Source organism: Aquarana catesbeiana, linkage group LG09, assembly GCF_042186555.1.
Source record: "Aquarana catesbeiana isolate 2022-GZ linkage group LG09, ASM4218655v1, whole genome shotgun sequence".
Lineage (NCBI taxonomy): Eukaryota > Metazoa > Chordata > Amphibia > Anura > Ranidae > Aquarana > Aquarana catesbeiana.
Window position 1 is genome coordinate 180,899,101 of NC_133332.1, and position 26,788 is coordinate 180,925,888.

Sequence of the window (26,788 nt, forward strand, 5' to 3'; positions counted from 1 at the left end):
AAAGGGCTAGTCCACCTTTACCAAAAATCTGCCTAAGCAGATAGGGGACACCTGTAGATAAAGACAAACAGTACCTGACTGGAAAAACTCCATTGCTAAGGACATTGCTAATAGACACCTAGCTGTTACTAACAATAAAGAGTGTGGCGTTACCTCAAATACCCAATAAAAGTGATGGGAAATAACTAATATAAAGAAATTGTGTAATAAAAACGAAAATAAGTTCAAATAACACAGTGAATAAGAAATGCACAAACTTTCATAGACAAACAGTTAAATTGGTTGTAAACTGCGAAAGTTGAAAAAAAAAAAACACCTGCAAGGCAATGACAATGTGCTAGTATGAATCACATACTAGCACATTATGAAATACTCATCTTGGAACTAAGCCCTCCAGTGCTGTATTGTCGTCACCGAGAGGGCTGACATCTTGTCCCAGTCTTTTTTCCGGATTCACGCGCTCCGGCTATGTGATTGGCTGGAGCCACGATGATGTTACTCCTGTGCATGTACGCGGAAGCCCTCGGTTCCGGCACAAAGCTCTGAAGTTCCAACAAGGTATGCCGGACCTCCAGAGCGCATGCGCCAGTGATGTCACTGGCTGCATGCAGGGTGAATATCTCCTAATTGGTGCAGGTTTAGGAGATATTCATTTTACCTACAGGTAAGCTTTATTAAACGCTTACCTGTAGGTAAAGATGACCAAGCATGGTTTACTACTGCTTTAAATGCCCTGCCCAGGCAATAATCCTAAAGTAAAACTGCTGCAAAATGTGGATACAAAACAGCACACAATAAAAATAATTAAATATGTTTTTGTACCCTACTGGGTAGTGAACCGTGTACCGGTGCTGTGAATGTCAGAAAAGTCTTACAAATGTGTAATCAAGAAATAACATTAAATAAATTATCAAATCAGTGAATAAATAAAAACCTAGCATTTACCTGTTACTGTTCATCTTCACTATCACAGGAGCTCTCAAATGCTGAACTCAGAGCTACTGCATCAGGGGACAGAAAGTGCATGTGAGAGGGTTTGAATCAGAGAAAGGGCTTACTCCTGTGATGGTCAAGGTGAACAGTAACAGCTAGACATCTCTGAACAAAGTCCTAGGAGTTTTTAAGTTAGGCTTTATGAAGTACATAAATGGGCCTACAACTATAGCAAGGGCATCATTCAACTTTGGTCAGAGCTGCACAGTTTGTTTTTATCTACAGATGTCCTTTAAATGCAAAAGACAGTTATTCGGATAGAAATAACACTGCATGCATATTCAAATCATATGCGATTCTTTGCAGGACAATTTGAGCTCATTCATTTTGTATGGGTTACATTCGCATCACGCAAAAATGGTGCAGGCATCTTTTTTTTTTTTTTTGTTGCACCAGAATTCTTTCAGTCGCACTGCATTTTACAATCTGTTTTGGGGTGTCATTAATTTAACATTGACATCGGCGGTAGATCACATGACTGGAGTGCAATTTAAGTGCGGTGCAGGTTTCGCTGTGTTTCCCGCATTGCATGTATGTGCACTGAGCCTTAAAGCAGAACTAAACCCTCCTTCCTTAACCACTTCAATACCGGGCACTTTCCCCCTTCCTGCCCAGGCCAATTTTCAGCTTTCAGCGCTGTCGCAATTTGAATGACAATTGCCCGGTCATACAACACTGTACCCAAACTAAATTGTTATCATTTTCTTCCCACAAATAGAGCTTTCTTTTGGTGGTATTTGATCACCACTGGGGTTTTTATTTTTTGCTAAACAAACTAAAAAACACAGAAATTTTGGGGGAAAAAAAGTTTTTCTTCGTTTCTGTTATAAAATGTAGTTTTCTCCTTCACTCACGGGCACTGATGAGGCTACACTGATATGTAGAATTGATGGGCACTGATAGGCGGCACTGATGGGCAACACTGATGGGCACTTATAGATGGCACTGGATAGGCAGCACTGATGAGGAGCTACTGACAGGCATTACAAATTGGCATCTGAAGGGCACTGACAGGCATTACTGATGGGGCACTGATTGGCACATTTATGGGCATTGATTGGCACATTTATGGGCACTGACAGGCGTTACTGATGGGGCACAGACTGGGAGCTGATGGGCACTGATTGGCACCTCTCATGAGGGCTGCGCTGATCATCAATGTTCTGATTATCAGCGCAGACCCCCCTCTGACAGGGAGAGCCACCAACCGGCTCTCCCTGTCAGCGTGAACCGAGGAAAGCCATTTACAGGCACTTCCTGGTTCACGCTGTGATCAGCTGTGATTAGTCACAGCTGATCATGGGGTAAGGAGCTTCCATCAGAGGCTCCTTAACATGATCCGAGATGCGGTGTGTCAGAGTGACACACAGCACTACCGATTGCAGGGTCCCCCTCCCCTATGGGAAAGCGCCGTCATATGACATCCAGTCAGGATAACAGAACCACCGCCGGCCGTCATTCTGCTATAGACCATGCGGGAAATGGTTAAAATGGAATTAAACGGATTAATAACCGCCCTTGCTAGCACTGGAATCTTCTTCTGTGTGGGTCTTCAGCCATTTTCATTGGCCGGCACATCATGACGTCACTCTTGCGCATGCATTGCATGTCTCTTCTGTAATCAAAGCTTGCCCCTGCTCGCTGTTTGTTATAACAAGAAGCTGGGCTGCATCCTCATAATAAATTGCTTCCCCCCAGATAAATCAATGCAGTTAATATCTGTAGGCAGCCTAATATGTATCTACTGTAAATCCCAGAACAAAAAAATATATACAGCATGTTGCAGCTTATCAGTCCTTAGATTTTGTGACTTCAGTAGCTTACCTAGCACGTCTGGCACCTGGGGCCTGTCATTTTTTTACACCCCTAAAAAAAAAAGGATGGTATAGAAATAATGTGCCGAACTGTGGGTATGGCCAAGTTGCATTAACAATGGGAGAAGCTTTAAGCAGCCCCTTTCACAGGAATGGGACAGGGGGTATAATTCATGGCCACAAACCAAAGCATTGCAGTTGTAGCATGGCCACACCCCCGCCCGCTGCCTCTGCAGCTAAAGGGGGAGCGGTTGGTGGGAGGTAAAATGGTGCCTCAGCTGCAAGGTTTTGCTGTCCCCTATCCACTAGTGTTAATGAGCCCTAACGCACATTACACTTTAAAGTGTACAACCAAAATCACCCCCTCTGCTCAGCACAAATGATCTCTTCCAAAACCATATCCCCCACAGAACAGATCACCCCTAACATCACTAAATCCCCCCCTCCCAGCCTACCCCCTCAGTACAGATGCCTCCAGCACAACTCCTCAGTACAGATTCCCCCCTCGTCCCCCACACAACAGAGACCTCTCAGCAAATGCCAACTTCTGTTGCACAGACTGACCCCCCCAATACAAACCCCTCAGCATAGACTGATCACACAAACACAGGTCAAACCCCCTCAACAAAGACCGACCTCCCCAGCAAAGACAGATTGTCCTCAGCAATGGCCAACCCCCCCAACAAAGACCAATCACTCCCAGCACCGATCACCCTCCCACAACACATACCAACTAAACCTCAGCACAGACTGAGCCCCCGGTACAGACTAACCCCCTCCAGCACAGATGGACCACTCCAGTGCAGAAACACAACCCCACCCAGCACAGACCTCTCAGTACAGACTGACACCCCCCCAAACTTTCCTAAATCCCCCAATTACAGACAACCCCCACTCCCCAGTACAGATCCCTCAGTACAGAAACACCCTCATCTCCCCAGTATAAACACACCCCCTCCCAAGGATACAGAACTCTAAGAACAGACAGCACCCTCCTCCCCTACACTCACTCACCAGACAACATATAGCTCAGAGTGATGGGCGGAGCAAGGGAGGAGACTTCCTCTCATACTCAGCACTTGTTCTTACTGAAACAGCAGATGCAGGTTAACTGGGGGCGCTGCAGCTGCCCGACTATTTGTTTATGTATTGCACGGTGCTGTGAGGTGGATGCAGTGATTTTACAATTCCATTAGTATGTCCCTGTGTTGATTTTTTGACTTTTCAGGCTGTATTTTTCCAGTATTTTTACTGGTTATCCTGCCAGTAACACACCTAACGTCCTAAGGTGAAAAGGCTCTTTCATTGTACTGTATCTATAGAGGAGTAGTGTTATCACCCTAGGACATCAGGTATGTTAGGACTATAGAACATAGGGGGATGTGTTCTGTAGATCACAGAAGTAACCTGGGCAGGAAGATAAGACTGCTTCAGATAAAATGGGCGGCACAGTGGTGTAGTGGGTAGCACTCTCACCTAGCAGTAAGAAGGGTCGCTGGTTCGAATCCCAACCACAACACTACCTGCCTGGAGTTTGCATGATCTCCCTGTGCCTGCGTGGGTTTCCTCCGGGTACTCCGGTTTCCTCCCTCACTCCAAAGACATGCTGGTAGGTTAATTGGATCCTGTCTAAACTGTCCCACATTCAATGGCATATTTCACAGAACAAAAAATAAAGCAAATAAAAGAATTTCAGTGTTAGGATTTACTTACACTTTAAGTTAGGGGTCTCAAACTGGCAGCCCTCCAGCTGTTGCGAAACTACAAGTCCCATCATGCCTCTGCCTGTGGGAGTCATGCTTGTAACTGTCAGTCTTGCAATGCCTCATAGGACTTGTATTTTCAGCTGGAGGACCACCAGTTTGAGACTCCTGTTTAAGTGGTATATACAGTATATAAAGCTGTGAAGGTGACTTTCACCAAATTTTCACAGGTGGTGAACTGAATACTTTTATTTAAAACACAGAGACCAGAAAGAGTCACCTGCAGTGAAAGTTTTGCAAGTATCAATTTTACTACTTTCTAACTATGTCCCTAAGTGTTGGCATGTATATAAATAATTTGTAATATGTATCTTATATGTCCAGACAGCAAAGTGAAATCTAAGAATTCTCAGGCATGTAAGTGAAAGAGTCCTAGTTATGATGATATAACATTTAAAAGATGGATATTTTACACGATATATGATTCAAAGTTAAGTGTTTTATTGAAAGTGAAGAGCTCCTTTGGTAGCTTGTAAGAGTAATGCCCCGTACACACAATCGGAATTTCCGTCAGAAAAACCTTGGATGTACTCTGAACTTTCGACCGACAAGAACGCGGTGACGTACAACACTATGACAAGCCGAGAAAATAAAGTTCAATGCTTCCAAGCATGCGTCGAATTGTTTCTGAGCATGCGTAGGAATTTTGCGCGTCGGAATTGCTACAGACGATTGCAATTTCCGATAGGAACTTTTTCCGTTGGAAAAATAGAGAATTTCCGACCGAAAGCTCACATCGGACTTTTGCTGGCGGAATTTCCGACCGTGTGTATGGGGCATAAATGTGCCTTTTAGCAGTTTGCCTGTTAATGTGCACCTTATACAGTTTATAAAAAAAAAAAAACACAAACTTTTCAGCTAAATGAAATAAACAGAACAAATGATCTTCCACAGTGATATACAAGGGATGTAGAAAAAGGAATAAATAAACTATATGCATTCCCTGATCTGCTGACTGTAGGTTAATATGTGACACTCAGGGGTATAGGCATGTATAGAATAATATTTAGATTACATTTTTTTTACTTCAAATTACTCCCACCATCCTGAGTTCACAGATGGAGCAAATAGGTTCATGCTTTATTGGGGTGATTTGCCTACCTCTGGATCAACTGTGGGTAGAGGATTGTATATATAGGATTGTATATTTTTTTTTTCCCTTCTATTGGTTGAACTGTATGGACTTTTTCAACCAGACTAACTATGTAACTATGAATGTGGAGTTGCAACATGTAACACAATAACACCAGGGGTCCCAACAGCTTACATTGAGAATTTATTCAATCTACGTACTTCTTTGGCTCCCAAGCTGCCATTACCATAGTGGTGGCATTAATTGAGATCAGCAAAGTGGGCGTGCAAGTTTAGTATAGAACCAAATAACCTGTGGGAAGAGGGTAATGGTTAAATGGGATACCCCAAATGTTGTAGCCAGTCCTAGGCACAAATCTCTGAAGTGTAGAAGCACAAAAATAACAACAGCTTCCAAGCACACAGTGGGAAGATAGCAAAATCTCATGTCCCAATCCAGGACACAGCAGGAAGGATAATATGTTTCTTGAAGATAAGGTTCTTGTGTTTTCATTGTCTTCTCCACTTCTCCTGGCCAGTTCAACTGCAAAAAATGACTTGTATAGAATGTCCTGAGACATGCATGTGCTTCAAGGGATACTATTCTTTGCAAATCTTATACACCAGTCTTCCCCTGAAATGAAGTTCCTCAGAGGCGCTCGACTTTTAAATAATCAAAAATGTTCTAGTCTGACCTCTGGAACAATATTATGAGTGATTTAATTAATTGGTGCCTCATAACCTTACCCCACAGACTCCTTACATTTATGTGTAGCTAGAAGAAAAACATTGCGAGCTTAGGGAGATTCAAAAACTTTTGAGAGCTTGCTACAGCTTGGGATGTTCAGAGCTGAAGCTGATCCTAAAAGGTAAAGGCAGGTGATAACATCATTGCCCAGGTCAGGGATTATACATATACTGTATTTACTAGAAGAAAGAACAAATCAGAACAACAGTAGCTTCATAAATCAACATTACACCCTTAGTTTGAGAGTTACATCTTTTCGATCTTCACTTAGACGAAATGCTTTTAAATGTGAGAAATGTGTTTTAACCTTGCAGAATGTAGTCATTAAGCAATCTTGGCATGACTGCATCAAACCCTTAAAAGCCAAACACAGAGAAGAGACAAAATACAAAAAAGGACAAAGCATACAGTTAAAAATAAGCCATTGTTAAGGCCATATGAAGTTAAAAAATATTTTAAATCCAGAAAGTCACATCAAATACAGTATTACCCTCAGGTAAATGTTACAATTAAAAACGTAACTCATAGACTCCCTAAATATACAAAATTTGTCTTCATCACTCATAACAAATTGGGAAATTATTTAAAATGAATATTGAATTGATTATTATTGAATATATTTGTAAGTTAGTTTTTGTTTTGTCACAAAAACTGTTCTTCATGCAGCTGCAAGCAGGGACCAAAACATATACATTCAAGTAGCGTTTATTCTTTACCTGAGTTTCCTTTTCTTGGATGAGCAATCATCAAAATGCTTATGGGAACCTGCAGACAGACTATTGTTCTTATAGCGATTTCTCATCGCTTTTGTACATTTCCTAAATAATATTGCCCAGTAACTACTGTATTATAACTAACTGATCAGTATGATAACTATTCTTATTTTTCTTACCAAATATTTTCTTGAAGGCCACCTTGCACATGTTAGTCTATTGTAGTTCCATTTGTTTTAAATGGCACACCAGCGCATTAAGACATTCAATGCACATGCATTACAACACACCACGATCCATTGTAACACACTACAAAAGCATTTTGGTGCATTGTGTCAGCAAGAATATTACAGGTGTGTTTTTGGTACATTCACATCCCATTTAAATAACTGGGCTGACTTGACACAATGTACACCCAATTACAGTGCGTGTTAGCACACTGTATCAGAAAGGTCTAGATGGAGTCTACGTAATATTTCAGCTAAAGGTGAATGAATAGCAGCTCTGCATATATGATAGCCATTCCAGCAGTAGTTTTTAATAAAAAAGTCACATGATACAAGAGGTGGGGCTTGTACAAAAGGACATCATCATTCAGCTGTCCCTAGGGCAGTATGATGTCTAAATATGGCCCTGCGTATGCCAGTACATTTTGTAGGATATTAAATAAACCCACAGAGTCAAAGTACAGAAACTCTGATTCTTCTGCAGCATAACATATTTTTGCAAACAAACCTTTACCCCAAGGAGAATGAGTAATCCTTTTATGTAATATCAATTTCCATGGCTTTGCCATATGAAATGAAATATATGTCTTTTTGTTTACCATCAGCAGCTAGTTCTGTAAAGTTGTATTGATTAGGTTTTTGCTCAGTGAAAATTGAGTTTTGAACCACAGAGGAATGAACAGAAATTGCAATATTACATGTCTATCACATCTAAGGTAGTTGGAGTAAGTATGATTTCTCTGCTTCATTCCAAGGAACTGGAATACTATTTTCTAGACTGCTGGATATTAATATTAATTCATTTCAAGGTAGAATAAATAAGAATATAAAGGATATTAGATTGCAATGTAAAAGTACATTTGAAGCAACTGTTGCAGATGTATTAAAAAACACACAGGCAAATTTACTGTAATATATGATCTAAATTTTAAATCAAAAGCAATGCAGTGCTTCCAAAGAATACCATATGTTTCTACGATCTCGTCTTACACTACAGTCCCTAGAGCTATAGACATCAGCGCATAATAGAAGTCAATACACATTCAATTTTTTTTTTAATAAACATTTCTTCATTGGGTTTTACAAAGCAACATACAGGATGGTCAATGCAGTACACAGGTCAATATGCTTTCAAATATGATTATATCCACCATGTAAAAAGCATTATAGTGCCACCTTCCCCTCCAGTAGTCAGAAGCGCCCATCGACAGTTTAAACCTCATTATGTCAAAAGCGGTCATACAAACTTTTATTAAAATCCAGATACATGGTGGTCTACTACAGCAGTAAGGATAGTCCAAATTAGGTAGTGTTCATCTTCCAGTTGGTCCATCTTGCAAACTCCCTTCAAAGATAACTGTTATCCTCAAAGGTATTCTCAGAGGAATAATGCTGAAAAAACATATAGTGCAGATCATTCAAACTAAAGTTTAATTTTAAAAAGATGCATCTAAAAAGATTCAGATTTCCTGAACAATTTAACTTTTGTTTTATCAGTCCACAAAACATTTTCTTAGTAACATTACAGTTTGCCAAGGTGCTCTTTGACAAACTCCAGACACACAGCAGTGTTTTTTGTAAAGCAGTGGCTTACTCTATGGTATTTGTTCAAAGACTTACATATGGTAGACTCATGAACAAGAATGTTTGTCAGTTCCAGTGATGTCTTTAGGCCTTTAGCTGTTGTGTTCCTATTTACCTCATTGAGGATTCTGAGTTGTGCTTTAGGAGTCATCTTGACTGGGCATCCACTTCTAGGAAGAGTAGTCACAGTACTAAACTGTCTCTATTCATAGACAATTTGTCTAACTTTCAACTGATGGATTTCTAAACACTTTGTATCCCTTTCCAGCCATATGCTCATAAACGACCCTTGATCACATGTCTTTAGAGAGCTCCTTTTTGCGATGCATGATTCACATTGCTGATGCTTCTTATAAACAGTAATCTTAAAATGCTTCAGTGTCTTTTATAAATCAAAGTAGTTCTAAACAACACCACCAAACTAATTTCATTAACTGGATTCTGGGTGTGCAAAATACTGACTCCAATTAGCTTCCGTTGAAGAAATTAGTCTATGGGTTCACTTACTTTGGCATCATGCACACAGGGCGTTCGCCCAGCTCTCCTTTTTGCTCCAGCACTGTGAATGTTTAAAAAGACATGTGAAAGACATTAGATGGGGATAAGATCACATTTTATGGCAAATTACTGCAGAAAAACAGTCAATTCCAAATGGTTCACATACTTTTTTTTGTCACTGTATATAAACAGAATGATTTATATATCACTAGTTTTAGGGTCATGAATAACATTTCTGCCAGAATTACCACTATATATATATATATATATATATATATATATATATATATTTGCCATCCAAAATTCTAAAGCAAAATGTAATTAGATGACAGTACACATGAAATGCAGTCAGTGCACTCAGTTCGGATTTGTGATTTAATACTGAAAATATTACATGCACATGAAGCATTAGCATGGGTTGAAATATTACAGCAGATCCTTCTGGGGTTAATAATAATAATTTTCTTTACTGACAGAACATATTTTTAAGTGCCAGGGGACTGGCAAGAGACTTTTCAAAGGAATGCATCTTAGAGAATAAGCACAGTGACATGAAACCATTTTCATAAAAATGAATACGAAATATGTGGAAGATCTGGAATAACTGGGAAGGCTCCAGAGAATCTTACAAATATTACTTTTTTCTTTTATGCTAACTTTGATATTTGGATTGATCAAGCAGAGTCAAAAAGATAAATGGCTGTAGATGGATCATTTTATGAAAAGTTTGAATTGTTTGAAAAGTTATATCTCGACAGGTATAATATACTAAAAGTATACAATATATCATATTGTTATCTGCTACAATCCAGCATTAAAGAGAATCAGTCACATCTGGGCTTACACAGGTATCAGAACATTCAGTTTTAAATGATCATTTTGCATTCTTACCTATGAAAAAGTAATTGTATTCCCTTACTTAGCTTTATTCAGTCTCCATAGAGGATGATTTTTAGGATAAGAGTAAGATGAAAAGCCTCCCGACCTCTGACAGTTACTGCCTTGATAAATGAATGCTGATACCATATGCTGTTTTCTAGCTTAACTATGTTTACGTAAAACTGTTATGTACACTCAGGAGACAACATAGTGTTATCAGCATTAGCTCAGTATTTTGTCTTGATTCACTAAAGGGTGAAATAGTTTTGCGCTTATTTTGGCAGGTTTTCATTTTTTTTTTAATTTCAGTGAAACTCGATTTGGTGTAATTTTTCCCTACGTGATAATGGTATAAGCCAGGGATATGCAATTGGCGGACCTCCAGCTGTTGCAGAACTACAAGTCCCATGAGGCATAGCAAGACTCTGACAGCCACAAGCATGACACCAGAGGCAGAGGCATGATGGGACTTGTAGTTTTGCAACAGTTGGAGGTCCACTGATTGCATATCCCTGGTATAAGCAATGTTATTTGTGTGCGCAAAATTAATGCACAAATATTGGTCCTTCCAAATTGCAATGCTCTAAGGCTTTATATGCACAGGGACTGTATATGTGTCTTGCAGAGCCCTGAATGGGACTCCAATGCACATAATCAGTAAATAAAATTGCACCTGCACTATAGTGCACCACAAAGCACGGGGCAGTATGGAGAGCACCTGCAAATCTCCTTCTTGGTTTCCGTGGTATTACTACAGTAATTCAGCAATTTTTGACAAACTTGTAAATCTTAATGTTGAGAAAGTTTCTCAAGAGCAAAGTTTGTGCACTCAGACCATTAAGGTGATTCAAGGCCAAATTAATAAAATGTTTCCTTTTTTCCGAGAAAAGTGGCAATCACAGGGAATGTTGCGGTGGAAATTTCCTCATGACTGTTGAGTACAAGAGGAATCTTTTAACAATCAATAGCACTGCCAGAAATGAATTTCCATTTCTGTATTTAGATGAAACAAATCCTACAGTGAATGTTGATATAACCAATGGTGGGGGTTTCTCTGGGCAATTGTACCTGAAAGAGATCCTATTTTTCAGTTGTTGACAAGATCTTTATTGTCAAATGTATATTTAAATGGTAGAAAAACCCACGGGAACATAACAAGAACAAGCAAGAAAAATTTACTTTGTCTTGTTTAGAAGACTAAAATCACAAGTTACATAATGTTCTGAAGACAGATCTTGCAGCAGGTAACGGCTACACTAAACAAGCTCTCCATCCTTTATGTCCCTTAGCAAGACCTAGTTTTTCATCCTGAGAAGAAATGTTTCAAACGTGCCCGTCTTCTGGGGTCAGCCTTGTCTAGGATTCTCAGAATGAATTATAAAAGGGAAGTTGCATTGAATAGAAGCTTTCAAAAGTCTGCTAGAGCAAATGAGAAATGACACTGTGGTTTTAGGAGTTGTAAATTGCCCAGCTGCTAACAGTTTGTTTTCATTTCCTCTCGCTTTGTCTGAACAAACTGTAATGCAATTGTTATTGATGGGAATTTTAAATTAAACATTTAACTCCTGCATGGTAAGTGTAGAGAAGACTTCTTAGTTAGAAATGTAGAATATAAACTATACAAGCCACATTGAATATAACAGGGGTGTTCAAAATTGGGGCTAAAAACATCACTGCAGCATTATTTATTTTTTATTTTTTGCTTTGTTTGTGTGAATGGAATACCTGTATATTATTTATTTCAATGAGTAAAAAGAAAATATGTCTAAATGTAATTTTAGTCTTGAGAAAGGAGAGTATAGGAATTATCCTTCTCTAGATCAGCTACATTTCTGCTTCCCCTTTCTTCTGGGTAGGGGTGTAATGGCAAAGCTTAGTATAATGTTTAATCCACCTTTTGGACTATGTTAAAAGAACATACAGATTTTATGTATGTTTCAGCTGTCCTTGGATTCTTGGCAGGCTGTATTATTGGAACACAAGAAAATGGTGCAGCAAGCTTGGCCAAACTTTAAAGTGGTTTTAAAGCCTCAAGGTTTTTTACCTTAATTGATTCTATGCACCAAGGTAAAAACAACCTTCTCTGTTGCAGGATCACCCCAACTTCACCCCTTATTCTTACCTGAGCCCGATCCAATTCAGTGACGTGGCTCTCACTGTTGTCTCTCTCCTCATTGGGCAGATTGATAGCAGCGGAAGCCATTGGCTCCTGCCCCTGTCAATCAACTCCAGTGAAGAGGGAGTGGTAGCAATATATTGCAGCTCATAAATTCTTAGATGTGGTGGCTGTATTTGTTTTGTTTTTTTTTTGTTTTTTTTTATTTGTTTTTTTATTTGTTTATTTCACCTGGTGATCTGACCAATAAGTCTGTTTATTTCAATACCCTTAAACAGGACACATTGTTCAGCATAAGTGGCAGTTAGAGACAAACACTTAAAGAGTTGTTCACAATGATCAAGCTTTTTTTTAAAAAACTGTTGCTGTGAGGAGTTAGAGCTTTTATTTGTTAGTCAAGTTTATCTAAATCTGAGTGTCTAACATTACCCTATCCCCAGACTGACAATGCTTTTGTCCACAGGTGTCTCCATTGCTCCTCCATGCAGAGTGGAGACACCTTAAGACAGCAAGTCTGGGGGAATCTAGGATGGAAAAAGACCTGGGGATCCTAGTAGATGATAGGCTCAGCGATGGCATACAATGCCAAGCTGCTGCTAACAAAGCAAACAGAATATTGGCCATGCATTAAAAAGGGGATTAACTCCAGGGATAAAGCGATAATTCTCCCATGCTACAAGACTTTGGTCCGGCCTCACCTGGAGTATGCTGTCCAGTTCTGGGCACCAGTTCTCAGGAAGGATGTACTGAAAATGGAGCGAGTACAAAAAAAGACAACAAAGCTAATAAAGGATCTGGAAATTATTAGTTATGAAGAAAGGTTGCAAGCACTGAACTTATTCTCTCTGGAGAAGAGACGCTATACTCTACTGGTGACCCCACAATAGAGATAAAACTTTTTCACAGAAGGGGATTTAACAAGACACGTGGCCACTCACTAAAATTAGAAGAAAAGAGGTTTAAGCTTAAACTGCGTTGAGGGTTCTTTACTGTAAGAGCGGCATGGATGTAGAATTCACTTCCACAGGTGGTGGTTTCAGCCGGGGGGGCATCGATTGTTTCAAAAAACTATTAGATAAACACCTGAATGACCACAACACACAGGGATATACAAGGTAATACTAACATATAATCACACACATAGGTTGGACTTGATGGACTTGTGTCTTTTTTCAACCTCACCTACTATGTAACTATATGTAACTATGTAAGTGTGTTACTGGCCTTATCACCAGGTAAAAATAAAGGGATAAAAAGCTGAAAACAAAACCTAATACAGCAACCACACCACATGATTGGTAAGCTGTGACACAATAAATTTTCATTTCTGAGTTTAATACTACATTAAGGACTCATTCAAACTAGATATGCTGACTGCCATTTTTCCACACTGAATAAATGCCAGTCACCCCTGGGGCTTATAGAAAACAATTGTTTTTTTTATGATCCTCATTCACACCACACCACAAACCTGGGGTGATGTGCAGTGCAGTGCAGAAGTGTAGACATGTTGCATTTTTCCTCAGTACAGTGGATGGCACCACATGTCACTGCACTGCAGCGTAACATACTGTGCTGTGTGACACTTCAAATAAAGTAAAAAACGGTAAATAGTTTGGTGCATTAAACACGCATTGCAATACCCCCTGTGGACCCAGTGAGAACAAGGCTTTTGCAGGCTAGTGTGAACAAGCCCAAAGTAAAATGAGTGGATGGAGAGTAAACGGCCTATTAAGGCAGTAATTTCATGGTTGCTTCTGAAATAAAGTAAACCTTTTACAAACCTGGCCAAATCAAGCAGGGCATTTGATAAAAAATATTTTGAGGCAACCTTCATGGAAACCACATGTCAAAATGATCATTAAATCTAGAGTTATAGTAAGCTAAAGTTTTAAGCTAATCTTGACTTTTCCTATATAAGTCGAACTTGACCCTATGCCCTCCCACTTCCCTGTTGATCAATGAAGTCTTCCACCACATTAAAAAATAATAATAATATTGTGAACAATAAATTAATAAGAAATATAAATCATGAGTTGATAATGTACACCAGAAATACATTTTGTATGCAGCCATTATGTTTTACATTCCTTGTAGTCCGCACATTCATGGCAGTATTTTCACATATAAGTTGTAAATTCTTCCTGTTGGTACTATCTGTATATTGAGCATTGTATTCACAGTACTAGCTAAATGACCTGTATGATAACTACACCAACACCAGCATTTTTTTCAGTCGTCCTTAATGGAAACCTGTCAAGAGGGAAATATGGCGCATGCTATTGCTAACCTCTGCTTCTGAAAATGCTAGATGCCTGTCTATCATGCTGATGCTTTGGCTTTAGTACTTTGGGTCACTGACCAAGAACAAGTATAAGATAACATAATAATATAAGATAACAAGATAAGGAGTTCTAAATTTGTACTGTATTAACCTTCATTTGCTGCATGCTTCTTCTTGTGCTTTGACTAATATGTATTGAAACCAGATGCGGCAAGGCAAGTGGTATTTTCAAAAGGAGGCCAATAGTTCTGGCAACCCTTTTTTTCTGTTGTGACAGATGTGCCTTATATGGCTGAAAAACAAGCATTAGGGAAACAGAGCAGTAAAGCACTCTGGGGTTGATTTACTAAAGACAAATACACTGTGCGCTTTGCAAAGTGCAGTTGCACTCTGCAAGAGCAGTTGCTCCAGAGCTTAGTAAATGAGCAGAAGCTCTGATGACTTTCATCATCCAACCATGTGCAAGCAAAAATGGTGTTTATTTATTTTCCTTGCATGTGATTGGGTATTCTTTGCCAAGTGAAGCTTTACCTCATTTGCTAAGCTCTGGAGCAATTGCACTTGCAAAATGCACAGTCCAGTTTCATTTAGTAAATCAACCCCTCTGTGTTTAAAGCTGTTCTCCAGGCAGATATAAAAGACACATATTAATGCACCTCTAAGATCATTAACAAAACATTACATCAGCTAATTCCCTACAGTGACAAACTTTTGTACCACCTGCCCCACCCTATTAGATTGTAAGTTCTTCTGAGCAGGGCCCTCTTAAACCTTTTGCATTTTATTGTATTGTAACGGTATTGTCTCCCTTTTATTTTGTAAAGTGCTGCGTAAATTGTTACATTCTATATAATAATAATAATTACATGTATCTTTAAATGCCAGCATGCCTATACAGCAGAGATAAGCTTGGGGATAAAAAAACACCAAAAGGAGGCGGTCAGTTGTGCTGCAGTGAAAGGAGCATGCTGATAGAAGAGATAGTAAAGTGATAGAGATAGATCTGCTTCTCTTTTCACTGCCCAGTAACAAGCTGGGGATGAAAAGGAGACCTTTAAGTGTTACTAAACTGTAGCAGAGAAAAAATCAAGCCTTCTGTCCTTCCACAGTGTGGTGGTGTTGTGAGCTTTTATTACTGGATAGTCAGTAAGACAAATCTTTTTACTTTCAATAAATTTTTTGGAAATGTTTAAGAACAGTGAGAAATAAACATTAAAACATTATAATAAAAAAAGTGCTGCATGTTTAATACATATGTATACAAACACTACACTATGCCTGTAGTAAACCACATAAAAAATATTATAATGACACTACTAACTCATATTTATGTAACTCTGTGCTCAATTATATTGCAGCATGTGAAGTACTAATTGATTAGTATCTCTGCTTATCCTTATATCCACACTCTATTACTGCCTATAGAAAATCACACGCATATAGTGCTAATGAGTGCCACAACTAATTATTAATTAAAGTGACTCTGTGCAATGAAATCAAATATATACAATAATACTCAAATATCAACATCTGTCATAAAATAAATCCAATATATATGTGCTCAAAATATTCACAAACATGTTCCCATGCACTAAGAAGTGCTATGTGCAAAGTGCTATTGTGCTTGATTCACAAGCTGACATGCATTATATATACAGTCCATTCACAGTTCAAAACATACAAAGCAACTGGTGATAGCAAAACGTGTCCTTGTGTCCAGTCTGGTGCTCCCCCCTTCAGTATATGCGCTCACCTTAGAGCATATGACCCTGCAATTAAGCCTGGTCAAAACACGCATATGAACCACCTCTGGGTTCAGTGTTTATGTTGAAATCCTGGGCTGGTTTCTGGTAACGTGTTCCACATGTGTATGATGAAAAAAACTCGAAAGTGTGATATTGTTTAAACAATTTATTGTATAAATAAAACTTAACCCCTACTGTGGGATACTCACATTTCGTGGGTGCTATAGTGCACCACTCTTTACAAGCTCAGGGATACCGCTGAAGTAATGTGTCCTTTCCTTTAGCTGAGAATGCTCCACTACCTCCTGCGAGATCACCATTGTTTAGAGAAATAAACATTCTTTAATTTTAAAAGCAAGACAATTATAAACTGAGTAGCCTCAGACTGTTTCCATCCAAAGTAGGAGTGGGGCAGAAAATTATAGAGACTTCCTACGTGACCATCTGAGGAGGCAATACAGCGTAACAAGTAGTTATTCTAGATGCTACACAGAAATGTCAGGAACTCCAACTGCGGCATATCGGAGGAAAGCAGCCCTTACTACCAGGGCCACGGAAAAGGCAGCAAAGAGAGAAAAGGGAACAAAGGGGGGAAGGAAAATAGAAAGAGAGAAAAACCCAGAGAAGGGGGGTAGAAGGAACCTCCCAGGGGGTGAAAGCGCTTAATAGTGTCATTGACCACACTCGCAATTTGTTCATTAATGATATTCCAGGATACCTTTTGTCTATATAAGTGCATACACACAAAGGTCTTCTTCCATGGATGAACTATAATAAGTTTTGCCCCTAACAACATAAAAAAGACAAATCTCTTTAACAGCTCTGTTATAAGTATTTCATCTGTGCATTTAGCTCTTTGCCTGGAGTTCAACTATAAAATTAGATCTTTACCATTTGGGGAGTAAACTGAAGAGTTCTAAGGTTGTCTTCTTAATGCTGAGCTGTCATCCTCTCTTTTTATTATTCAACAAAATTGTGGTAGGCCAAGAATAAAGCCAATTGTTGTTTTTGTTGATAAATAGATTTTTTTTCATTACACCCATGTGCTATGTATGTATTGTATATTAGATGACATTTTGCCCCCCCCCCCCCCACTCATGTGATGACAATAGCCAATATCCAACCCTTATGTACACTATTAGATAGTTGGATGCTGCTGTCCTCCTTCTAAGCATTCTAGTTGCCTGGCTGTTTATGGCCCTGTTATTTTTGACCTAGAGCAGGCATGCAGCTAGTGAAGTCAGAATGAATGCAAAACATTTGATCTACATATTTGTCTGGCATCAGTCATTCAGTAGAAGCCAACAATGACAGCATGTGTACTTCATTTAGCACTGGCATCTTCTTTGGCCTTTATTTAACAAAGAATACAAATGTGCAAAGTAACCCTTAACAGCCAACCAGGAACCATTCTGTTTTTGTTCTGACCTGTTGGTACTGAAATCCGACTGATACAAAAACACACTAGTAGGTTATTGGGCTTCAACCCAGATTGTTCCTTGTGTCTTCCTAGTGTTTTATGAACAATGAATGTAACTCCGTCAGTGGACAGGGACTAGATTGAATGGATCTGCCTGTATGTTCTTTATAATGCACTGCATTGGTGCTATGTACTGTACATGCTGGACATAAGTATCAGTGGCTATAATTTTTGCTCTATCATATTAAAAATCCTTCCTAGAGTTTTGTGTGAATGATATCCTATTTGACTGAGGTCATAGGGTAGAACTGTATGTAGGTGGGGACAGATGTTGGGTACCCAAAGTGGAGTAAATGCACACTGAGGCCAAGGGATAGGGCATCATGTATAAGAACAAAGATAAGCAACAAACAACGTTTGGTATTCCAGCAAAAAACTCTCCTTTCAGTTCGAATAACTGCAACTGGAACTGCTGAAAACTTTAGGCTGCAGAAAACATATGGACAAGCTAACGGAACTAGGCAGGCAGCATCTGACGAAGGAAGTGGCCGATAGGTGGTGTGGCCGCAAAAGCATTCAGGAGGCAGAAAATAGTTCTGATCCCTGACTCTATGGGGTATACTGGCTGATGGAATCAAGCATGAGGTGCCTACTCTGTCCCTCCTCCACCGGAACCTTTCCCTGCACTAGACACACTGTCCCTCACCAGTGGGTTCATGTCCCTAACCTAGCCACTACGCAATTGCACATTAACTGCACTGGGACAGTGCATTTTATTAGTGCTGCCCTCACTAAAGATGGTCATGGAGGTAATTTAGTGCAGCAGCATGCAATCAGATGGCTGTTTCCTGGATGACACTCACTCAGGCATCAGAGGAACAAGAGCTCACCTTAGCCTCTATTCTCTCTGCATAGCTGCCGCCAAAACAGTGCCACCTGTGCGAGAATTCTGAGGTGCACCTGCCTACACGTATATACAATATTATTTATGTTCTCTGGTTTAAAATCAAATATAATCCCTGGCCATAGACACCCGAATAAATCCATTAACATCTTTGGAAAAATATCCTGAAAATGCTTGTTGGGAGCTAAATGTATATCTGTCCTGTGTGTTCACTATAACATTGATGAAAGCAAATACTTTGTAGTGTTTGCAAAGGTATTTCAAGAGTCACTTTGACAGCACAACTGTGCATTTTGGGATTTGATATATTGCCAAAGCTTGGTAAGTGCTGCTCCCAGTGAAGTGGAGCAAAGCCAGTCATAATCATTAAGCACAATTTACCAGAGCTCAAGAAATAAACTCCTAAGTCTCTTTGTGACAGTTTAATGTAGTTTAGTTGGGCACAAATCTCAATGATTAACATATCCCAGGTGATGTAATAGTCATTCGCTTTTGGCGGATGCTATATTAGATGTTTTTTTTTTTTTTTTTGCAGAGAGTACCGTAAACAACCGTCTAATATTTGTCACATACCAAAAGGACTGCATGACAATTACTTTTATTAACCTGTCCTAATGCAGAACAGGATCAGCATGCTGACAGAATGTCATTTGCTCCCCTGTGGAGACTGAAACAGTTTGCTTCAACTTAAACAATTTTTGAACCTTTGCACATATCATTTGTAAAACAATTAGTTTGTGTTAGGCTGCAAAATAAGAAATACTATTGTTCTGGTGCTCTGACTCGGTCTCTCCTTGATTTCAGCATTTTTATACAGATCAATACATATTTTCTGTTTTGAGATGTGATTTCTCTAACCTCCAGAGTGTTTTTGCTACTTTGCCATTTATCAAGCTTCTAATGCTGGAACGCTGCCCAAGTGCAAAGCTTTATCGGTAGCAAGTTAACATTGTGAATTTAAAAGGCTTCCAATGCTTGACCTAAGAGGAGCCTTGCACTTGCATTACTATTTGGAAGAAAAAGAAAAAGCTTAGTTGTGTTAGAATTTAAATTCTGTAATAGAATTTCCTTCTGTGAGTCTGTGTTTGTTCTGTCATATCATGATGCCGTTAATTAGGATTTGCATAGCTTTTCATTAATTGCTGATGCCAAAATGAAAGCCTTTTGTGACACAATAACATGGTTGCTCATTATTGCTCCTCTAGAGCTTTGCGCAGTGGACTGTGGAAGTCATGGCGTGTGCTCAGGGGGTGTCTGTCAATGTGAAGATGGTTGGGGAGGAGCCAGCTGTGAAGAACGCACCTGTCACCCAAACTGTGCTGAACATGGACAATGTAAAGATGGAAAATGTGAATGCAGCCCAGGATGGGAGGGGGAGCAGTGTACCATAGGTGAGTTCCCTGCTTCTGTCTTATTAAATACAGCACCATATGTTACTGTCATGAGTTAGAATATTTTCAGTAAGTACACATTTTGAGTTATTATTGCAGTGCCTACCAGAAAGCCATTTCTGGTACATTCACATTTTTACAAGTTTGCTTTTTTTTTTTTTTTTTGTTACTTTGTTAAAGAAACATGATATGCAGATTATAGTGCAATTACCCTGTGACTCAGTTAACAAATATTATGGTGTAATATCAGCTACACAGAGGGTATATTATTTTCAAAGACTCAGCAAACTCATTGCCATGCATTGTGAGTACACAACAAATTGTACTGCTCCAGATGGACCAATGTAAACCATTCCCTGTGCAAATATCAGGTGTTATCCTAATCACACACATTCCAATCTGATTGGACAATCTCCACTGGACTTATCAACAGCTATGAAGTACAAAGGCCTACCTGATTGTATACCAATTGATTTGATAGTTTAGGTAGATCCTCATAGTATATAATTTTGGTAGATCTAAAATGAATTGATTTATTATGTTTTGTTAGTTTATCAGAAAACAGCAAGCAACATAAATTCGAGAATCACCACATCACTGGATTGCGGGGTATTTTTGTCACATCATACAAGATACTGTAGGTGTTCTTATGTGTTTAATGCTGGGCATATTGCTTATTTAACTCATGAAGAACATGTCTTGTAAGTTGTAACAAATTATGATATCCTGCAATCTAGTGATGTGAGGGGCCACTAAACCATTGTTTAGCACCAAAAGCAGGAAGCAAAACCCACAAATGTAATGAACAAATATGACATGTATGAGTGTGATACCATGGGCAAACATCCAGATGTAAATGTGCCATTTTACCCAGTTATGGTCCCAATTACCTATATATGACAAGATAATTTGATGGACTTTCAAATTTTGCCAGTTTAATGCCCTGTACACACGGTTGGATTTTCAGATGGAAAAAGTGCGATCGGATTGTGTTGTCGGAAAATCTGAACGTGTGTGGGCTCCATCTGACTTTTTCCGTCGGAATTTCCAACACACAAAGTTTGAGTGCAGGATATAAAATTTTCTGACAACAAAATCCGATCGTTTAAATTCCGATCGTGTGTACACAAATCTGACGCACAAAGTACCATGCATGCTCAGAATCAATTAAGAGACGAAAGCTATTGGCTACTGCCCTGTTTATAGTCCCGACGGCCTTGTGTATGCAAGACAAGTTTGGCCCAAAATTCGTGGGAAAATTTTTGATGTCGGAATGTCCGATCGTGTGTATAGGGCATAACTTCCTTAATTCTATATTGGTATTATCATACTGAAAACCCTTGCACAGCAGACACATATTATATTTTTACACTCATTTAGCCAACATAATTTTACCAGTTGATATAGTCATTAAGAGCATCAATTTTGTGCACAATTTTTTGTGTTTAGTAAATTTAGTTTTTGCCACTTGATTCATTTGGGTATTACATGCTGCATATGTTTTATAGTCTGTAGTCACAGTGGATAAATCATAAAAATGGAACAACCACTTGGTGTAGCACAGTTTTATTCAAACAAGTTGAAAAAATACATAAAAGGTTCCACTCACAAAGGTGACAGGTTCAAAGTAGTGTGTAACTAGGGAGAGCTCAGAGTGTATCACGCCATGGCCAGGCTGTCAATCTGCTGACAATCCACTCCACTGCGGCAGCTCCAATGGTGGAGGGTGTCAGAGGACACTGGGGAGCGAGCTTGCCAAAGCCGGGAACAACCTGTCAAACCTCTGGGAGGAGCAACAAATAGGAACGTGTTTTTGGGGCTAGCCACGCTTCCTTCTGCAGCCAGTCATGGGCTGCGAAAAGAGGCGTGGCTAGCCTCCGAAATGCATTGCTTGCTGCCTTTCTCCCCCTTGCCTCTTCTCTTGCAGTGTGGGTTTCCAGCCCTCCTGGATTAGGCAGCCCTGCTTCCACCTTGGATCACAGTTAGTTTCAGGCAATTTTTTGACTTATATTAAGGTCTTTGCCCATGATATTTATGTGGACTATGCACTATACTATTCTGTGGACATTTATTTTTCAGCTATTTTTATTTTTTTTTTATTATAGTTAGACAGAGAAGGGTAGTGCTAAAAATATTGTTTTTTTCTTGTTACCCAAAAAATCAATTTCAGATTCAGCATGTACTACTCTTTTCTGGAACCTGCACCAAGAAAATGTTGGTGGTAACCTAGCTGGTTGCAAGAAGAAGAACCTTCTTTTTGTTATTCAGGTTTTACAGTGTTTATAGAGAGTAATAGAAACTCTGGAGGGTTAATTGTTAAAATAAAAATGTAATTCCGCTATAAAGTTTAGTTGAGGTCATTTGAATTTATTTAATGATTTGTGAGTGTTTCAGTTTAACTGTAACTGAGAAGTCTCATTTAATCACCACCCTAAACAAATTCTTCTACCTAGAGCATTCTAAAACAACAACAAAGCAGTATGCTATTTGCTGTTAGACAACTAGCCATATCATGTAAACAAGTTTTACATTTCATTATCATCATAATTATTGATTGGTATATTGTACTGGGTAAAATCATTATGCACAGGGCACCTTTTGAGGCATACAAAATATACTGGGCTGCTTGTGCTCCCAGGCCCAATAGCATTAACGCTCATGTTTTATGCAAAAATATCACTAGTTACAGATTGATATTTCCTTCCGCTTGCTCATTTTGTGATCCAAGTCACAAAGTTATAATTATTTATTTATTTGTGCATATAAAGTGTTTTTGTTTAATGAGGTATGTATGCAAAGTTATCATATAATTTATTATTTTTTTTAGCTGAAGACAAATCTATTTTAGGCAGAAATTTCACTTTCAGTTATTGGCAGGAAGGAAAGACTTTATTTTCTGTGTGCAAAATCATTTAACCATCCAAACTATGTGCCAAGATGCAGCATCTTATGACAGCCCTACAAATTTTAGGAGATTTGAAGCTAAACTCCAAATAAACAACTAAATATATAGATGAAATCAACAACATTGAGCCAAACTGCCTTTCAAGGAGGAGAGGCTTGGCCACCGTGGTACCCCACACAGTGTTTAAAGACATTTGGCTCAGTAGGGTAGAAAAAAAGTAGGCTGCATACTCACTATCCTCCCTTTTCTGGTCACCCAGGCTGCATGTGTGGATTAGGGTCTGGATGGAATTTTAGAAGGAACCTCACAGCATTTGTTATATGTACTTGCCCTTCCTTGGGCAGTGGGTCATCATGATGGTGGGGAAACATTGTTGGGCAGCGGGTCGTCATGAATGATGATGAAATTACATCACTGCATGACATCATTGATATTGGATTAATGTTGTACATTGGGGTACATTATTTATGTATTTTGACAATAAAGAACTTTTTCACCATGTGGGTGTCATTAGTTAAAGTGGTTGTAAATATCAGACATGAAATATGAAAAAAGCACATCCTTCTATACCATGTACTTGTCTCTCTCTCTCTATAGCTCTGGGTGTAATTTTTCGTTGCTGCCTGGTTCCTCTGTTATCAGCATAACTTGACATGGGAGGGAGCTGCAGCACTCAGCCTGTGACTGTTACCCACAGCTGTGCTTGTTCTCTATACTGTGTGACGAGGGGTGTCCCTTCCCTCCAATCAGGGTTCAGAGCTGTTGGCTGTGTGAAGACCTCAGATCTCCACCCCCTGCTCCTAGATCTAAAGAGAAATATTTTCTCCTTCTCTGTGTTTTCAGAAGGATCTACAGAGGAAATGGCTGCAGATACACAGCTTATGTAGAAGGATTTTATCTCTGTGCATCACCTAATGTTAGCCACTTCACTGGGTACATGTAAAGGTTTTCAACCACTTTAATGCTTTTTGGGAATGGATAAGGGGCACTAATATATTCTTGTACTTATTCGCCCTGGATGCAGATATCTTATTATCCCTTATTATAAAGGGACTTCAAGATTTCTATAAATTACCCAAACAAACCCCTGTGTTCTTTTGCAATGCAGTGGGGCGGGTTTTTAAGGAGTCTAAAACAGGTGGCGGAGGGCAACATTTTTCAGCTTCCAGGAGGAGGGGTGGGGATCTGATGTCACGCACTGCACAGCACAGAGCAGAGAGCTGAGTGTAATCTGACACTTAAGTGGAGGAAATGGACACACACCCCCTACACAATCTCATTGGGAATCATGCACATCTTAGGTTGTCAGTCATTTGCTGTGTGCTGGAAGATACAGATTGCAGGGGAAGGAGAGAGCAACCAGGATCATTATTGGCTGCTGTGGGTTGAGGCAAGTACATATATATGAGTAAATGCTTTGTTCATATTTCATTTCAGAGGTATACAACCACTTAACTTAGGCCCCTTTCACACTGGGGCGGTTTGCAGGCGCTATTGCGCTAAAAATAGCGACTGCAAGCTGACCTGAAACTGCCGCTGCTGTTTCTCTAGGAGCGGTGCGCTGGCAGGAGAGAAAAAAAACTCTTGCAAACAGCATCTTTGGATCAGTGAAGGAGCGGTGTATTCACCCCTCCTAAACTGCTCCTGCCCATTAAAATCAATGGGACAGCGCGGCTATACCGCCGCTAGTGGCCGAATACCGCGGCTAAAACAACGGTAAAGCGGCGCTAAAAATAGCACCGTTTTACCACTGACACCCCCACCGCCCAAGTGTGAAAGGGGCCTTTTACATACTATCACACTGTATTATTTAATTGATTGATTAATTAATTATTATTACTTTTGTTCCTTCCTTTGTGGTTGTACCAGTCAACTCAGTTTTGAGACTGAGACAATTTCATTACAATTATAAATTCATTATGAAAAATTGCAATGCATTAATTGCAAGATTATTATTGTTAATACAATACAAATTAGTGATATAAGTCCAAAATGTTCTGCTGTAACTTTAAATTATGATTTTTTTTATAACATGTAGAAATGTCTGCAAATATACTTTCTGAATGCAATCATACCAATTAATGCTTCTTTTACAGTGAAGAAATATGCACTGATTTTATGTGATTCATCTTTGATAATGTTTTGTGTTCTATTTTTTTCTGGCAGCTCACTACCTGGATGCTGTGAGAGGTATGATTAATTCTGAACTCCAGCCTTACCTTTAGTCTTGCTGGGTTGTACATGCGCCTTTCCTGCACTGAAAAGGGTTTACTCTGATTTCACGGCACACTGTAAGCTTCACACAGTTTACATTAGAAGTTGCAGCAAGTCATACTGAGCTCGTCCCATTTCCTGGCTAGAGGACATGCAACATTATCTATTCCTTTCCTTCCCAGTCTTACTGTCTCTAAAACATTTCTTTCATCCATTGACTTTTAATCATGAAGTCTCAGCATTACATGTGGGCAAACCCTAGGGCAATCTGCATGCAAACACAGTCTGCCTAGACACGCCTACTCCTCCAGACAGACAACCACTCATCAAGGCATTTTGATATTTGCATAACTCCTCCCGAGAGCCAACCATTACACTCACCTAATACACATGTACACGAATGCTATAGCAGGTGAAACCAGTTGCAGAAAGTTGCCCATGGCACTAGTGAGACGATTTTAAAGGCTATGCATGTAAACATTTTATGACATTCAGATGCTTGTGTTTTATCAGTATATTTCTGAATGTTTTCTGTGAATGTTGAGATCATGTCCTATATGGTTTAGTTACATGCATTTGAAATTAGATAAAAAAAAAAACTGTCCTTTGAATGCAACTTACATTCCCAGAATGCATTTGTCAATCCAATCATAAGCAAATTCACTTGCATTTCAATTCAGTTTATGTACCAAAGGAATAGCCAATGCTCACTGAGCTTTGTGAATAAGGTGAAGCTGTGTTCAAGTCAACAAACCAATCAGTCTTGTTTTTCATTTTTTCTTTAAGTTTTCTTTGCACATGGTTGGGGATTCAAATTAAACACAGATCCACTTAATAACATTGGAAAAAAAAGAAAAGCCTGTGTGACTGAGGGTGTGGTTGCCATCATCCCTAATTATACAAAATACAAAAGGGGGTGGGATTTTAAAGTAAACTAAATTAAAGAATAAAATATCACAAATTTCTTTCTTATTGTTTAAAAAGATTCCAGAGATTTCTTTAGATAAAATAATATACATCAAAATATAGTACAAAACATACAAAGATCATAAAAACAATGTACATGGTTGGATTTATGCAGTTACATATACTTCAATTTCCATTAGACATAATGGTATTCCCAGTCGCTGGTTTTAAAAACCACATAATCATGTGACTCTGACTGCAGGATTTGTTCAGCCAGAGGGTGACCAATGCGCTTCGAGCTGTAGAGTACATACGTTGGTTTAAATCGTGCCCACAAAATGTGTTCATATTATTGCTTGTGACAACAGAAACCAATAAGAAAACCAAAAATGAATCGATGCACTTACATATAGCACAATGTAACTTTAGGACAGACGTCAACCAAACTCGTCACTAGATAAGCTACTCCCAACATCAAGGAACCTAAAATAATATGCAAAGACCACCAGGCCAATATTCAGGTTGTCACTAAACAAAGTATAAATGTGTCTTCAAATAAGCTGAAATGACTTAAGGGAATAAGTGAAGATATTAGAGGTCTTCATAGAAATAC

The 26,788-nt window shown here is 39.1% G+C and overlaps 1 protein-coding gene across 9 annotated transcripts in view; it reads left to right on the plus strand.

Annotated features, from left to right (window-relative positions):
• Positions 1–26,788, plus strand: part of TENM1 (teneurin transmembrane protein 1) — a 1,380,190-nt gene that overhangs the window by 934,202 nt on the left and 419,200 nt on the right. For all 9 annotated transcript variants that reach the window (XM_073599409.1, XM_073599407.1, XM_073599406.1 and 6 more), the window contains 2 exons: positions 19,965–20,150; positions 25,222–25,245. In XM_073599409.1, the coding sequence (XP_073455510.1) occupies positions 19,965–20,150; positions 25,222–25,245 (210 nt within the window). The remainder of the gene's footprint in view (positions 1–19,964; positions 20,151–25,221; positions 25,246–26,788) is intronic.